This window comes from Saimiri boliviensis, chromosome 2 (genome assembly GCF_048565385.1).
Source record: "Saimiri boliviensis isolate mSaiBol1 chromosome 2, mSaiBol1.pri, whole genome shotgun sequence".
In the NCBI taxonomy this organism is placed as follows: domain Eukaryota; kingdom Metazoa; phylum Chordata; class Mammalia; order Primates; family Cebidae; genus Saimiri; species Saimiri boliviensis.
In genome coordinates this window covers 230,229,710-230,246,171 of record NC_133450.1, presented here as the reverse complement: position 1 = coordinate 230,246,171, position 16,462 = coordinate 230,229,710, and the positions used below count along the sequence as shown (strand labels likewise).

At 38.7% G+C, this 16,462-nt stretch overlaps 1 protein-coding gene across 6 annotated transcripts in view; it reads left to right on the top strand.

Annotated features, from left to right (window-relative positions):
• TUT7 (terminal uridylyl transferase 7) overlaps positions 1-16,462 on the top strand; it is a 67,447-nt gene that overhangs the window by 30,836 nt on the left and 20,149 nt on the right. For all 6 annotated transcript variants that reach the window (XM_074395494.1, XM_074395492.1, XM_003941133.4 and 3 more), the window contains exons 15-22: positions 2,274-2,360; positions 2,883-2,983; positions 4,676-4,733; positions 10,897-11,000; positions 11,684-11,773; positions 12,142-12,255; positions 12,426-12,503; positions 13,101-13,278. In XM_074395494.1, coding sequence (XP_074251595.1) covers positions 2,274-2,360; positions 2,883-2,983; positions 4,676-4,733; positions 10,897-11,000; positions 11,684-11,773; positions 12,142-12,255; positions 12,426-12,503; positions 13,101-13,278 — 810 coding nt within the window. The remainder of the gene's footprint in view (positions 1-2,273; positions 2,361-2,882; positions 2,984-4,675; positions 4,734-10,896; positions 11,001-11,683; positions 11,774-12,141; positions 12,256-12,425; positions 12,504-13,100; positions 13,279-16,462) is intronic.

Sequence of the window (16,462 nt, the reverse complement as noted above, 5' to 3'; positions counted from 1 at the left end):
TCAGCCTACGAAGCAGCTGGGAGCACAGGTGTATGCCACTATGCCTGACTGGTTTTTTTTTTCTTCTTTCTGACTGATTTTTAAATTATTTTTAGAGATACAGTTTCCCTGTGTTTCCCATTGTTTTTCTTTTAATGCCAAGTGTCTTTCATGCTTCCTTTTCTTAACAGCATAGTTGTTGCATCAAGGTATATACCAATCATAGCAGGTTTCATTTTTTAGAGGTTGGTGGGGAGAGAGGGTCTTGCTCTTTCCCCCAGGCTGGAATGCAGTAACGGGGTATCAGCTCATCACAGCCTCTACCTCCTGGGTTCAAGCAGTTTTTCTGCTTCAGCCACCTGAGTAGCTGGTATTAGAGGCATGCATCACTACACCCAGCTAGTCCTTGTATTTTTTGTAGATACAGGGTTTCATCATATTGACCAAGCTGGTCTCGAACTCCTGACTTCAAGTGTTTCACCCAGCTCAGTCTCCTAAAGAGCTGGGATTACAGGCTTGAGCCACTGCGCCTGGCCAGCAGGTTTCTTTTTAAAGCTTAATATTAGTATCTTTCCCCATTTCAATTTTCCATTACTCTGCCAAGAAAGATTTTTTGTGTGTGCAACGAAGTCTAGCTCTGTCACCCAGGCTGGAGTGCAGCAGTGTGATCTCAGCTCACTGCAACCTCCGCCTCCTGGGTTCAAGCAATCCTCCTGCCTCCGCCTCCTGAGTAGCTGGGATTACAGTTATGCGCCATCATGTCGGGCCAATTTTTTTTTTTTTTTTTTTTTTTTTTTTTTTAGTAGAGATGGGGTTTTACCATGTTGGCCAGGCTAGTCTCAAACTCCTGACCTCCTTGACCTCCAGTGATTCACTTGCCTTGACCTCCCAAAGTACTGGGATTAGAGGCATGAGCCAAAGCATCCAACCAAAAATTAAAATCTGAGTTACTTGAAGCCTGGACACACTTTCATGGCCAGCTGGGCTATGTAAAGGTTGGTGGTATTATCCTTCCTGCTGTGTAAGCAGATCCAGGCCCCAGAAAGATGGGACCAGGTTATATAACTGTTTTTGAAAAGTTTGCTACAAAAATGGATGGACTGTTACAAGCCAGGATACAAAGTAAGTATGAGAGTAAGGGAGGGACATTTTCTTCCAGAAAAAAGATATTTTCTGAAGGGTCTCAGTTCATAATTTTTCCAAAATGGTTGGGAGAGGGTAAAATCTCAATATGAATTTCAAAGTACTATCTCTGTGAGGGGCCAAAAGTTGCTTTGCTGAGGCTCTTTTAAGTCTTAAAACTAGAGTACTAGCAATTCCCAAATGGTATCCTTTGAAATGTTTTTCTAGATGCAGTTAATAATATTTCATCACCAGAAGTATACCCAGGCTAAGTAGGGAATATGCTACATATTCCCTTCTCTCTTAGGGACCGTCAATCTCCTTTAGAGATTTCCAGGACATATTAGCATAATAAAGGTATCTGAGAAATATTATTTCTAAAATTTGAACATAGAATACTTTTCAAGTAACGCTAAATAATAGCCTACATAACAACCCTTTAGGAACACGAGCTTGGGGAAGCATTGGTGTAGAGAGGCTTAAAGTTTTTACAAAAAGAAAACATTTAAAGGAGAGATGTTCAGCTGCTTAAAATAAAGGAACTTGTTTCACATGGCTTCAACGTAAGGTGTTTATCTGTGACAGAAGGCACATGTTCTTAACCAGTGCTTTTTTTTTGTGGGGGGTATTATGAGCTATGAAAAAAACGTAGGTTCTTCTTAGGGAAAAAAATACATGCAAAGCTCACAAACTTTTAAATTCACACTCTTGTGGGGTGGTGATCCCTGAAGGCCCTTTCTGTAATGCTGGTGTCTTTTGGAAAACCCAAGTGCAGACCCCCTGTTTAAATTATTTTCCATTTCAAGAGCACTTCTTAGACTCTTTAAAAAGGACATTTTAAATTTTACATTGCTGTTACAAAAATTAGCCGGGCATGGTGGTACATGCTTGTAGTCCCAGCTACTGGGGAGGCTGAGGTGGGAGGATGGCTTGAGCCTGGGAGGCGGAGGCTGCAGTAAGTTAAGATTGCACCACCGTACTACAGCCTGGCTGACAGAGCCAGACCTTGTCTCAAAAATAAATTTAAAAAGTTTACCTTGTTAATGCTGTCTACTGAGAAGACACAATAATTTAGGAATTTTTGAATTTAAGTTTATAAGTTTTATTTTCTAAAAATTAAAAAGAGTGTCAAAAGTCTTATTTTCTTAATATGTCTATTTATTTTTAAACAGAGGATTTTTCTCCAACAATTATAGAAGATCAGGCTCGTGAACATATTCGGCAAAACCTAGAAAGTTTCATAAGACAGGACTTTCCAGGTAAATTACTTGTTTTTTATTTTTAAGAGAAGTTGTGTGACCTTTCTTCCAAATGAGTTCATGTGTTATAAGCACACTGATTTTGAGAATCAGGGTTTCCATTGTTTTGCAATATACCCAGGTTGGTCCTTGGTCTGCCCAATCCTCGTTTACCACCAGAAATAGTGTAGGGTTTATTCTAGCAAGTGCCATAAATGAATTTCATGTAATACTGTGTTTAGAGTCAAAGTTAAGCTTGCATTATTAAATGTATTGAGGTGATCTAACATTTTCCTTGAAATGTGTTTGCATTTGAGAATAAAGTAGCACTGGTAATCTTTCTTGCCATATACAGCTTATATGTAAAGGAAACTTTGAGAAAAAGATTTTAGAATAAATGACCAGTTAATCAGAGAACATAAGTGTGAGATTAATATAGGATAGTTAAACAACTGGGTATTTTTGCTTCATGAGAGGGCCATTTTGATCAAAAATTAAATGTACTCAGGTAATTAGTTATTACTTTTCATATATCCCTAACAGGAACTAAATTGAGCCTGTTTGGCTCCTCCAAAAATGGATTTGGGTTCAAACAGAGTGACCTTGACGTCTGTATGACAATTAATGGACTTGAAACTGCTGAGGTACAGTGACCACATAAAACTTCCATTTGCTGTGGCAGTGTAATTTGACCAATCTAGACTGACATTACCTTGGTATTTTCCAAATTTATCAGGGCATACCCAATGGCGTGTGCTGTTTGGCACAGTCTCTGGCCAAATACATTAAAGAGCTTAGAATGCTTGTGAAGAATGTGAGGAGTAGAAAGCTTGTACTTTGACCCTGTAGCAAAAAGTGAATTGGAAAGTAATGCCTGGGAATTCTACATAGCTAAACCAGCCTCTCCAGTGTCTCATTGGCTTGGCTACTGTGCCAACTTGGATCACACACCCACATAAGGTTATCTGTAAAGTTTTTTTTACCAGATGGGCAATGTGGTAAATGATAAGAGTACTTAACTTATAGTCCAGAGACCTGGGTTTGAGACAAACTTGGTTTCATCAATACCTAAACATGTGGTCTTTGGTAAATAATCAGTAAAGTTTAATACCTGTTCCTCCTGCCTCCAATGATTTTTGTGCACATTATCGTGGATCATGTATGTCAGGAGTCAGCGAACAGTGGCCTTTGGGCTAAATTCAGCCCCCTACTGCCTGTTTTTGTAAATAAAGTTGTATGGGAACAGAATCATACCTACTCACTTATGTAATGCCTATGGCTGCTTTCACTCTGTAAGCACAGAGTTTAGTGGTTGTAAGAGACTGTATGGCGTGCAAAGGAAAACAAGCTTGCCAGCCCCTGGGATATCTGAAGGCATTTATAAAATATAAAATACCATATAAAGGTATAAAGTCTGGGAAGTGCTGAGTCCCTATTCCTTTTAAATCTTGACAACAGTCCGAATGCTAGATATCTACATGAATGATGCTGCTGTTGCTGAAGACCTTTTTGTACCTTTTCTTAGTTTCAAGTCTTTATATTTTGAGGATATACCTGATTTGGGAAAATAGTCAAAAGTGTAGCCTGAATTTGAATAAAGTATATAAGCAGGATTGGCTCAACATATGGAATGCCCCTATCGTGCATCCTCAAGGTTTATTTATTTATTTATTTATTTTTATTTGGCTTATAAACTCTTTTTGAGGGCATTTCTGAAATAACATTCCAAATATGTTCTGGGATTTTTATAACCATCAAACAGGCCTGTGTTGCTGGAGTCAGCCCCAATGTTTTTAAGAATGATTTATTTGAAATACTATTCATATTTGCTGTATGACTTTAGTTTTATACATTATAATTCTGGCTAGTCCTATCGGGAAATAATTTGAGCTTAATCACTCCACAGCAATTCATCAACTCCCAAACTATAATGAAGCTCTACTTAGAATAAATAAGCTGGAGCACGGAAGCCTCCTCTTATGTATTCTGGGACATGGGGTACTTCTGAGTGATATAATTATGTGGAGGGGAAGAAATGAAGGTCCTCACTATGGTTCGGACTTTTTTGGAAGCCCTGGGTCCATAGGCTTCATGACTGATTTTAGCCTTTGTTGTACACTCAAAAACAATTAGGATGTATTGAGTGTTCAGTGGTTTTTGTACCCTCAGGATATTTCCTGCGAATACTGACTCCGATACCCAACTAGAAAGGAAAAATATACAGAGAGGCTGACTTGAAATTAATTTCATTATTTCTGAAGGTAATGGAAACTATAGCCAGTTTCAGAACCTGTCTTCCAGTTTTTATTAAGTTCTTTGTACCTTCTTTGTTGCAGGGATTAGACTGTGTCAGAACTATTGAAGAATTAGCACGAGTCCTCAGAAAACATTCAGGTACCTCTGTAAACTTTTTCTAAAAATATTTTTGACTTTTTAATTAGTGTTTTGTATAGTCTTCCCTCTGCATCCATGGGGTGTTAGTTCCAGGCACACTCCTCGTCCCTCACCTCTCCCCTCCCCAGTAGATAAAAAAATCCTTAGATGCTCAAGTTCCTTATATAAAATGACATAGTATTTGCATATAACCTATATACATCCTTCCATATACTTTTAGTCATCTCTAAATTATAATATCTAATACAGTGTAAATGCTATGTAAATAGTTGTTATACTGTATTTTTTATTTGTATTTTTTTTTTATTGTTGTATTGTTAGTTTTTTATTAGTTGCTTTTTTCCCTGCAAATATTTTTGGTTTGTGTTTGGTTGAATATGGGGATGCAGGACCCACAGACATGAAGGGCCAATTGTACTTAGAGTTTACTAATGCCATGGAGCAGTGTAATGGCTCATTTATAGAATAATTGTAATATTAATGTCTTTTTAAAATCTTGTATGCTTAAGTATGAAAGACTGAGGAATTGGTGATAATTTATGGGTATATTGTTGCCTACCTCAGTTTTATTTCAAGACGAAGCCTACACCAGACAGGCAAGAAAGTCTGTAAATTATTTTCCTTTATTGGTATTGTGTAAGTCAAAGTGTAGGAGTTGCTAATGGTATGAAGTGTCAGGAAAGGAAAGCACTCTGGACTGGTCATGTGGGTGAATTGCTTGTTGTTCTGCTAAAGAAGCTGTATATGACCCTAAACAAGTCCTTCACTTGAAGTCCTTCACTTTCTTTTTTAAAGAAGCTGTATATGACCCTAAACAAGTCCTTCACTTGAAGTCCTTCACTTTCTTTTTTTTTTTTTAAGAAATGAGGTCATGCTAGGTTGTCCAGGCTAGTCTCTGAACTCTTGGGCTAAGGTGATCCTCCTGCCTTGGCCTCCCAAAGTGCTGGGAGCATAGGTGTGAGCCACCATGCCTATCATCTCTTTTTTAATTGATAGATTGAGAAAACTAGACTGGGTAATTTCTAGAGTATTTACAGCTATAAAATGTATAGATTTTGTAAGCCATGGACAGAATTGAAATGCTGTTAACATACCCATTTGTTGTCATGGCAACTATGGATACCATTAACAGTGAAAAATCTTTTATTTTTTTGAGACAAGAGTCTCACTCAGTCACCAGGCACCAGACTGGAGTGCAGTGGTGCGACCTCGGTTCAAGCAATTCTCCTGCCTTAGCCTCCCGAGTAACTGGGACTACAGGCACGTGCCACCACGCCCAGCCATTTTTTTTTTTTATTTTTAGTGGAGACGGGGTTCCACCATGTTGGCCAGGATGATCTCGATCTCTTGACCTCGTGATCCACCTGCCTCGGCCTCCCAAAGTGCTGAGATTACAGGCATGAGCCACCGTGCCCAGCCTGAAAAGTCTTCTTTTAAAATGTAGTTCAGCAAACTTCTGTGCCAGGAGCTGAGAATGAGGATGAACAATATATGGCTCCCGTCCTCAGGAAACTTAACATCCATGGTCTATCCATGAAAAGCTTTTGTACATTTTAGTTAAGAACAGACTTTGAAGTCACAGCATGAATGTGCAGACAACACCTAGACATACACGTACATACACACCTGGCGTGCCCTTTTTCTTTGAATTTTTTTCCTAGGAGTTAATAAAGTACATACCATGTTGTTTAAGTAACACGAGGAAAAAAAAGTCTTAATTTTGGTTTATTCCCAACAAAAGTTAACCTAAAGTATACAGAGATTAGGTTGGGCTTTGTTTTCTTAAATGTGTGTTGATTTGTTCACAGAGGGCAGAAAAAAAACATAAAAAAAGAAGTGCATTGATACACTTTTCTTTGGTTGTTGAAATAAACATTTCCCTAACTTGGGAATCCCACCTCTAAAGGTCACGTGTTTTGTTTTGTTTTGTTTTGTTTTGAAGGTTGTGCAAAGAAACTAAAGTACTGAGTTACCATGACTATTAATTTTTATTTATTTATTTATTTATTTATTTATTTATTTATTTTTTGAGACAGTGTCTCACTCCATGGCCCAGGCTGGAGTTCAGTGGCACAATGTCAGCTTACTGCAGCCTCCACCTCCCAGGTTCAAATGATTCTCTTGCCAAGTAGCTGGGACTACAGGCGCATGCCACCACACCTGGCTAATGTTTTGTATTTTTAATAGAAATAGGTTTTACCGTGTTAGCCAGGATGGTCTTGATCTCCTGAACTCATGATCTGTCCGCCTTGGCCTCCCAAAGTGCTGGGATTACAGGTGTTAGCCACCGTGCCCAACCAACTATTAATTTTTTAGCAGTTAGTTAGACTTTAACTTTGTGTTTTGAAATAATTTAATTTCAGATTTAAAGGAAAGCAGCAAAAGTTGCATAAAGAGCTCCACATATAGCTTTTATTCAGATCTACCAATTAACATTTTCCATATTTGATTCATCATTCCATCTTTTGCTTGCTCTCCATTTCTTCCTGTACCATTTGAGATTAAGCTGTAGACATTGTGTCCTTTCCCCTAAATACCTCAGTATATATTTCCTAAGAAGGAACCATGTTAAAAACAAATCATTTTTAGACTAGAAATGACTTAGGCACACAGATGATTGTAATAATAATGGAATGCAGATTGCACAGAACAGGAATGTCATAACAGCTAGAGGGCTGTTTTTAAACTTGGTGTCTTTAAAAGCAGTCTCCCCAGGTATTTTATTGGGTGCCTCCTGTGTGCACAGCACTGTGTTGGGCACTTAGGGATGGTGGAAAAATTAAAAATATATAGGTTTTTCTTTTGAAAGTGTCCATATTTTAAGAGGTAAAATAATCTCCCAAAGTATGTAACAATGTAAAGTAGTATTCAGTTAAATGACTTCTGAGAAGAGAGAATATGGGATCGAGTTGTACAGGGAAGGTTGATGGGAGAGATGGACTTTCTATGATCTCAGGTGACAGTGAATACAGTTTGAAAAGGATGGCAAAAGAACTTCAGCCAGGCTGTCATTGGTACTAACAGGGAAAAGTTTCGAGAGATTCCAAGTGGGGAAATTTCCTGGATTTTGTACCTACAAGTAGGAAGTAAGGCCAATACGGTATTTGAGAAGGTCAAAGGTATTTGAGAACTGGGAATGTTTGCAGAGAACACTTGCGTGGAAGTGTTTAGTTTGCCAAGAGTATATAATCTCAAAGAGTTAACATTCCAGAAAACAATGAGAAATAATGGGGTTGTCAGTTAGAATTGAAGATGAAAATAAAACAGTTTTTTGCATTGGAAGCCTTGAGGAAAAAGAGAGAGATTGAGAGAGAGACTAGACAGAAATTAAGAAAAGGAACTGGACTGATATACTGTGAAAAAATCCTAGACTTTGTAGTGTTGTGATGGTCAACAGTGTCAAATTCCAGAATGGGAACGATGTGAAGAAAAAAGCATCTGTCTAATTTAGAGGCAGGATAGCAAAGTAGTAGGTGGAGGTTCTGGAATCAGACTCTGGTTTTAAATTCTGTCTCCCACTTGCTGGCTGTGCAATCCCAGAAAGTCATTCAGCTTCATATCAAACACTCAGTTCCTCATCTCTAAAGTGGAAATAACAATTCTATGACATTTAAGATTAAGAAAGATAATACGTTAAAGTACAAGGCCTAGCATATTCTAAATATTCAGTAAAATGAGCTTCCTTGCCCCCTTTCCCCATCAAATTAAGTTCCATTTCCTCTGTCTGCCACGAAGACCTTTTTTTCCTGAAATGTCTTCTATCTACTTATTTTGTCCTGTGTTCTATGATATGATCACTATGTATCTGCTTTCTAGATACCACCACTTAACTCTCTCAGAAGAAACTCAAACTCTGACATCTCAGAATGAGTTTATCTTTCACTTTAACACTTCCCTTCTGTGGCAACCAACTCCATTAATCTGCCCTTCCTTCTGAATCCTCTTTCATGGTTGTTGATATTGGCATCCCTGGAATCAACGAAACAGATGAAATGATAATTAGCCTGACCCAGACTAGGTTGGGGGTCAGTCAGTCTTACCTAGATTTGAATTCCAGCTCCACAATTTACCAGCTGCATATTCCTAAGCTAGTGAATTTTTCTGGGTCTCTGTTTCCTCATTTATAAGATGAGGGTGATAAACCTAAGGAGGTAATGTTTATAAAGGACTCTTCACATACCCCTATCACACATTAGATGCTCAGGAAGTGGTAGCTCCTACTGTTAAAGGATCCTCCCTTATTACCCCTAGCTCCCCATCCAGTTATAGATGCTCTCAAACATGACTTGCTTCTTCTGTGTATTCTCATACCACCATGAGAGTTGACGTCCCATTATTTTTTCGTAAGTGGTCACCCTGCCTCTATTCCTGGTGCCACCAGTCAATCCACTGCTGGGGGCATTGTCTAACTAGATGTAGTAAGTGATTCCTCCCAACTTAGACCAGTTCATTGGCTCCCCTTTGATTCTAAGAATAATTCTTAGCAAAACGTGTATGTTCTCTAGTTGGACTCTTCCCAGTTTCTCTGTCTTCTATGCCTCATATTCCATTCCCTCAAGTTCATTCTATAACCTACACAATTCTCTGGAACCTCCTAAACATACCGTTCTGTTGGAGGCATCTACGCTTTCTGTGTACAGTTTGCCTCGCCTGGTAAATTCCCTCAACTGCCACTATTTTTGCTGGTTGTCCTCCCTCTTTTTCAAAGCTTAGCTCAGGCAATTTGCTTTCTTCTGTTGAAGTTGATTCCTTTCTATTACCTTCATAACTTCATAACTTCTAGCTCTAAGGTGAGTAATTTGTTTTGAGGATGATTGTCCCATAGGCTGTTCTCCAAATCAGATATAGTCACATGGGAAGAATAGTTGGGAACAACATAGTTCAGACTCTTTAGTAGGTTCCTCTGTTTTGGTATTTGTCTGACTGACAACCACATCTACATGCATGTACACTTGGAGGATCCAGCCCTACAGGGTCCTATGAGCCCCTCTCTATTGATGTGGAGACAAGAAACTGGAAGTAAAGACACAAGACACACAGATCAAGAGAAAGAGAATTTGGGCCCAGGGGTCCACTGCCAAGCAAGGCACGGAGTCTGGCAGTGGCCCCGAGTGGCCTGGATACTCTGACTTTTATTGAGGACAAAGCAAGGGTCAGGGTAGGTAGGGTGAGTCATTGGTGGTCAGTGATAGGGTCAAGTAAATCAAGTGTCTTGGAGTTAGGGGCCCAGGACTTTCAAGTAGCTGAGTCTAGGGAAGGAGCATAATGCATCAGCACTTTTTTCATTAAGAAAGAACAAAGACTTTAAGATTTATGTTACTGATTCTGTCTTCTAAGAAAAAGAGGAACCAGGTGCAGAAGCGGAACATGAAAGTAGACATGGAATGTGACCACTGAAGCGCAGCACCACATAGAGACAGTTAAGCCCGTGGATGTTTGTAGGTGTCCCTGACAGCCGTCAGGCCTACCACAAGTGTTTGCAGGAGTGGAGTTTTCTCCTAACTCCTCCGTGGAAAGAGGTATCTTGGACGTCTCCTTCCACAGCTGGCCAAACAGTGGGCGCTTTCTCGGTGCTGGCGCTGCCGCACACCCAAGATGCCCTCGAGCAGCCATTACATGGGTGTGACAGAGGGTTTAGAGCATCTTGCCTTAAGGTCACTTCTTTCACAGTGTCACCTTAGGTTCACGCTTCACAACCCGAGAAACATTAGCAAAGTTAAAAGGTTATACTGAGTATATATATCTAGGTATCTATATCAGTGATTACTTATGAATAATTATGTGATTATATTTCTAATTCTTTTCTATTTCATTATTTATATGGGAAGAGGCTACGGCTTTAGGCCCTTGCCTTGGCATTTGTGGGATCTCCCCCCAACATACACACACACACACGTGTGCATTTGTGATCCAGTAAGTTCCCGGAGGGGAGTGACTGTTTGATTCTTGTAGTTCTAATATCAATGTGTTTAATAAATGTAAACTTTGCCAGACTAATCTTCCCAGATGTTTGTTAATAACAGAATTTTTTGACTAGTCCTAATGAAGGCAGTGAAACAGGCCAAAGTTAGATTTACACCATTTTATACTGGAACATTAACAAAAGAGTTACTTATATCCCCGGCTGCTGAATTTAATGATAACATTTTATTTCCCAACTTAGGTCTGAGAAACATCTTACCTATTACAACAGCAAAGGTACCAATTGTGAAGTTCTTCCATTTGAGAAGTGGTCTGGAAGTAGATATCAGTTTGTATAACACATTGGTAAGATTTTCTTCAGGCTTTTTGTTCAGAGAGATTAAGGGAACAAATGTCTTACCTTGCAAAAACCTCATATTAAGCAAGCCATTAATTTCGTCTTAGTCAATATTTCAAGGGTTATTATGCTTACATGCTGTGAACCTAGCCATGTTCTGAGGCTGAGGATTCACAGATAATTCGGATATGTTTCAGGGATTTATAGGACCTCTCTGGACCCTGAGGGGTATTTGTGCAGAGAGATATTGTATCTGCTGAAAGGGAACTGATAGTTTATTTCACCAGCCCTTATTTTCTAGACGTTCAGACCAAGGACATAAAAGCCATGAGGTCAGATGTTACTTATACTTCTTTATTATTGTCTAGTAAGTTAATGAAGATTGTCTTTAAGGGGAAAAAAAAAGGTTAATTTCAGTTGAAATGTCTTCTGCCTAAAATGAATCACACTGTAAACCTATTTAGAATATTCCAGCTAAAAATCTTTTCACCTAGTCTTGCATGGTGGCTCATGCTTGTAATCCCAGCGCTTTGGGAGGCTGACGGGGGAGGATCACTTGAGCCCAGGAGTTTATGACCAGCTTGGGCAACATAGTGAGATCCCATCTCCATTATTTAAAACTACATCAACAACAACGGAAAACCCTTTACACGTAATTGTTATTCTTATAGTGTTATTTCCCATTTAACAGGCCCTTCATAACACAAGGCTTTTATCTGCTTATTCCGCCATTGATCCCAGAGTGAAGTATTTGTGCTATACCATGAAAGTATTTACAAAGGTAAGTATGCTTCTTATTGTGACTTATCAGGAAATTTCATTGCGTCTTTAAACACTTAAAGCATAATTATATTTTTTAATGAACTATAGTCATGTGAAATGCTCATGTAACTCTTTGGCAGGCCCTATGGAGACAGCTAAAATTTTGTTCTCAATTATATACAATGATCTGACCTTGCATGTAGCCAACTGTCCACTGCTTTGCTAGGTTGGATTGGCTTTGTTTGCATATTTTTTGCCTTTGAAAATGTGATTTTTATATTAGTCTTCAGAGTAATGCACTTTACTTTTAGTGGCAATAGAAGGGATGCAAACTTAGCAGAAAACATTGGTGACCTTTCCTTTGCTCTTTGTTTTCCTTCTGTCTAGATGTGTGACATTGGTGATGCATCTAGAGGCAGCTTATCATCATATGCATATACTCTTATGGTGCTATATTTTCTCCAGCAGAGGAATCCACCAGTTATTCCTGTTCTTCAAGAGGTATTAGTGAATGAAATTTTATTCCTTACCTGGAACACTGGGTGATCTCTCAGCCTTTCTCCTCCTCTAAAATTCTGCAGTTCTGTAAAGTTATACCTGTTTTCCTAGAAGTTTTTGTATCAATGCATTAAGTTTGTAATCCATACTAATAGTTTAAAAATTAATTTCAGATATACAAAGGTGAAAAGAAACCTGAAATATTTGTTGATGGCTGGAATATTTATTTTTTTGATCAAATAGATGAACTGGTACGTATTTTAAGAGTAAAGATTTTCCTATATCCTTGACTAAAAATTAGCTATACTACAGTGTAGTCGACAACTATTTTATTGCTTGTTGTATTTATATTATGATAGTAAAAAAAAGTAGTGTTTACAAGATGTTTTCTTGGATGTGAGAATATTTTTACTAAGCCAAGTGAATTTCTAGGGATTATATACAGTATTTCTTTAATGCCTAATAATTCCAAGTGGTTAAGTAACTCTACTCCAAGTGAATGAATATTTGTTCTGTGGTTTTGTACCTAGAGTTTAGAAAGAACTCGTTGAACTAAAGATACGTAATAACCTACGCATTACCAAGGCTCTTAGAATCTATTTCTGGATCCTCCGACTAAATGTTCTGAGACTTCACACTGAAAACTCTGAGCTCTTCTCATCTCTGAGTCATAGAGTAGAGATTAATACGCTGATGTAAATGATATTTTTAAATATGAAAGAAAAGTTGTATAATTAAACTCTATTTAATTAGAAATAAATCCAAATTTACTCCCTAAGATACAAATGAATATTGATATTAACACTTTACTAAAGACCGTGGTGTCCGTTGTTCCCTTCTATTTCCAGCCTACTTATTGGCCAGAATATGGAAAAAATACAGAATCTGTTGGGCAGCTATGGTTGGGCCTTCTTCGTTTCTACACAGAGGAATTTGATTTTAGAGAACATGTTATTAGCATCAGGAGAAAAAGTCTGCTTACAACTTTTAAGAAACAGTGGACCTCAAAATACATTGTTATTGAAGGTACAAATAAAATTAAACTTGAAGTTGAATAGAGTACAGAGCTTGAACTATAAGGACATTGTTCTTCCACCTTGCAGCTGCTGAGGGTGTGCAGCGCCCCAGCCTCATTGTCCACCCCAGGCCAACTTGTCTCTTTCCAGGTTTCACCTTGTCACAATCTTTTACTTTTGTTAGACGCATACTGAAGAATAAGGCAGCAGTAGTGATAAAGTAGCTTCAAGAAAGTGGTACTTTTACAACCCTCCTATTCGAGAGTTTGAAGAGTGCCACTAGGTGAATTTTCAAGATCTTCATTACCTATTGATGGAGTTCACTGATAAGTAATCATATATAAATTTTGGCATTTATTTTTTTGACCATGTGGAAGCCTTTTCTTTTTCTATTTTTATTTTTTTATTTTTTTGAAACAGAGTTCGCTCTTGCCTGGGCTATCTCGACTCACTGCAACATCTGCCTCCCAGGTTCAAGTAATTCTCCTGCCTCAGCCTCCTGAGTACCTGGGATTACAGGCACCCACCACCATGCTGGGCTAATTTTTTGTATTTTTAGCAGAGACAAGGTTTCACCATATTGGCCAGGCTGGTCTGAAACTCCTGACCTCCTGTGATCCACCTACCTTGGCCTTCCAAGGTGCTGAGATTACAGGCTTGAGCCACTGTGCACAGCCGCCTTTTCTTTTTCTATTGAATATAGTGGTCTATTGGAGCCATTGATGCTAATAGTTGATTGTTTATTTCCAATTCGTGGGATTCTAATTTTAAGACAAAATGGAATTTAAATGCTTAAGCTGAGAAATGTCTAAGAAATATTTTGTTAATTTTAATAAGATTTTTAAATTTAAAATTTTTAGTATTTGTATCACTTAAATAATATGTACTGTTCTAAGTTGTGGTTTTATTATTATTTCTGCCTATTGGTAGTATTAAAATACAGTAAACTTTTTGTAAAATGAAACTGAGATCACCATGGGTTACAGATATAGTTTTGACTTTTTAAAGATCTCATATGTCAAACACATAGAACTTTTTATTTATTCCTTGTCATTATCACTGCAGTTCTTACGGTCTGTCACTTATTATTACTACTTTTTTTTCCTTGAGACAGTCTCGCTCTGTCTTTCAGGCTGGAGTACAATGGTGCAATCTTTGCTCACTTCAACCTCTGCCTCCCAGGTTCAAGTGATTCTCGTGCCTCAGCCTCTCAAGTAGCTGGGACTACAGGTGCCATGCCACCATGCCGAGCTAATTATTTTGTATTTTTAGTAGAGACAGAATTTCACCATGTTGGCTAGGCTAGTCTCGAATTCCTGACCTCAGGTGATCCGCCCACCTGAGCCTCCCAAAGTGCTGGGATTACAGGCTTGAGCCACCATGCTTAGCCTATTAATGTATTCTTTTTTTATTTTTATTTATTTCTTCATTTATTTTTTGAGACAGAATCTCACCTTGTCACCCAGGCTGGAGTGCAGTGGTGTGATTTCGGCTCACTGCAGCCTCTGCCTCCCAGGTTCAAGCAGTTCTGCCTTAGCCTCCCGAGTAGCTGGGATTACAGGCTCACACTACCACGCCGGGCTAATTTTTTTGTGTCTTTAGTAGAGACGAGATTTCACCATGTTGGCCAGGCTGCTCTCAAACTCCTGACCTTGTGATCCGTCTACCTCAGCTTCCCAAAGTGCTGGTATTACAGACGTGAGCCACTGTGTCCGGCCTAATGTATTCTTTTTTAAGTTTTAAAGGTATATTATCTTTTGCTTCTTATTTTTACATTACTTTCAGACGAGCTGTTAATAATAGGCTTAACTAAAAAGAAGACTTCATAATCATAAAACCAGCTATTACAGAATTGAGATATTTCAGTGGTGATAGTAGTAGTTTGTTTTTGTTTTTTTGGGAGGCGGAGTCTTACTGTGTCACCCAGGCTGGAGTGTAGTGGTACAATCTAAGCTCACTGCAACCTCCACCTCCTGGGTTCACCTTCCCGAGTTCTCCTGTCTCAACTTCCAGAGTAGCTGGGACTACAGGCGCACACCACTACACTTGGCTAATTTTTGTTTTTTAAGTAGAGATGGTGTTTTGCCATGTTGGCCAGACTGTCTCAAACGCCTTACCTCAGGTGATTGGCCTGCCTCAGCCTCTCAAAGTGCTGAGATTACAGGCATGAGCCACTGCACCCAGCCAGTAGTAGTTTTTTTAACTGTACGGTAGCTAATGTTGTAGCATCTCCACTACACCAAGCAAAACCAGAAATACACACACAAAAAATCACTTGAAGAAAGCATGACCAAACTGATGAAGGTAACCTTCTCAAAGCGATTATTATTGTAGGGTTAAGCTGAAGGAAGGGTCCTATACTTCAGTAAACTGTTAAATTAAGTCTTTTTTTTGAGACAGAGTGTCGCTCTTGTTACCCAGGCTGGAGTGCAATGGCACGATCTCGGCTCACCGCAACCTCCGCCTCCTGGGTTCAGGCAATTCTCCTGCCTCAGCCTCCTGAGTAGCTGGGACTACAGGCACGCGCCACCATGCCCAGCTAATTTTTTGTATTTTTAGTAGAGACGGGGTTTCACCACGTTGACCAGGATGGTCTCGATCTCTCGACCTCGTGATCCACCCGCCTCGGCCTCCCAAAGTGCTGGGATTACAGGCTTGAGCCACCGCGCCCGGCCTAACTATTAGTCTTAATCTCAGTATGGTACACCTCAGTTACTGTTCACTAGAAGCGTAATTGGCAAGTCAAAGATGCCTCTTTTTACTTTACTTTTCTTGTGTATACTATATCCATGCAATCCTTCATTTTCTCAATAAGAGGACTCCAGAAGAAAGGACATCGCTTTTTTCTCATTGCCTTCTTGAATATTGTTTTAGGGATGTGAAGAATAGAAGTTAAATATCTATACCATAATGTCTAAATTATGAATCATTATGGTTGTATATTATTTTAGATCACTTATAAAACAGTTTTTGGATTTAGAAATAGTGCTTTTAACCCCATTTATTTCATGAAACAGTTTATTCAGACCTCACATACATTTTTGACATCAGCATTATTTTCATTGTTCCTACTGTTTTCTGAGTTATTTAACAAACAGTATTCCAAAGCACATCATATATACAGCTATCTAAGATGTTTGAGATACAGACATATAAGATCAAATGAGAGTCTACATTAAGCTTTTATTGGAAAT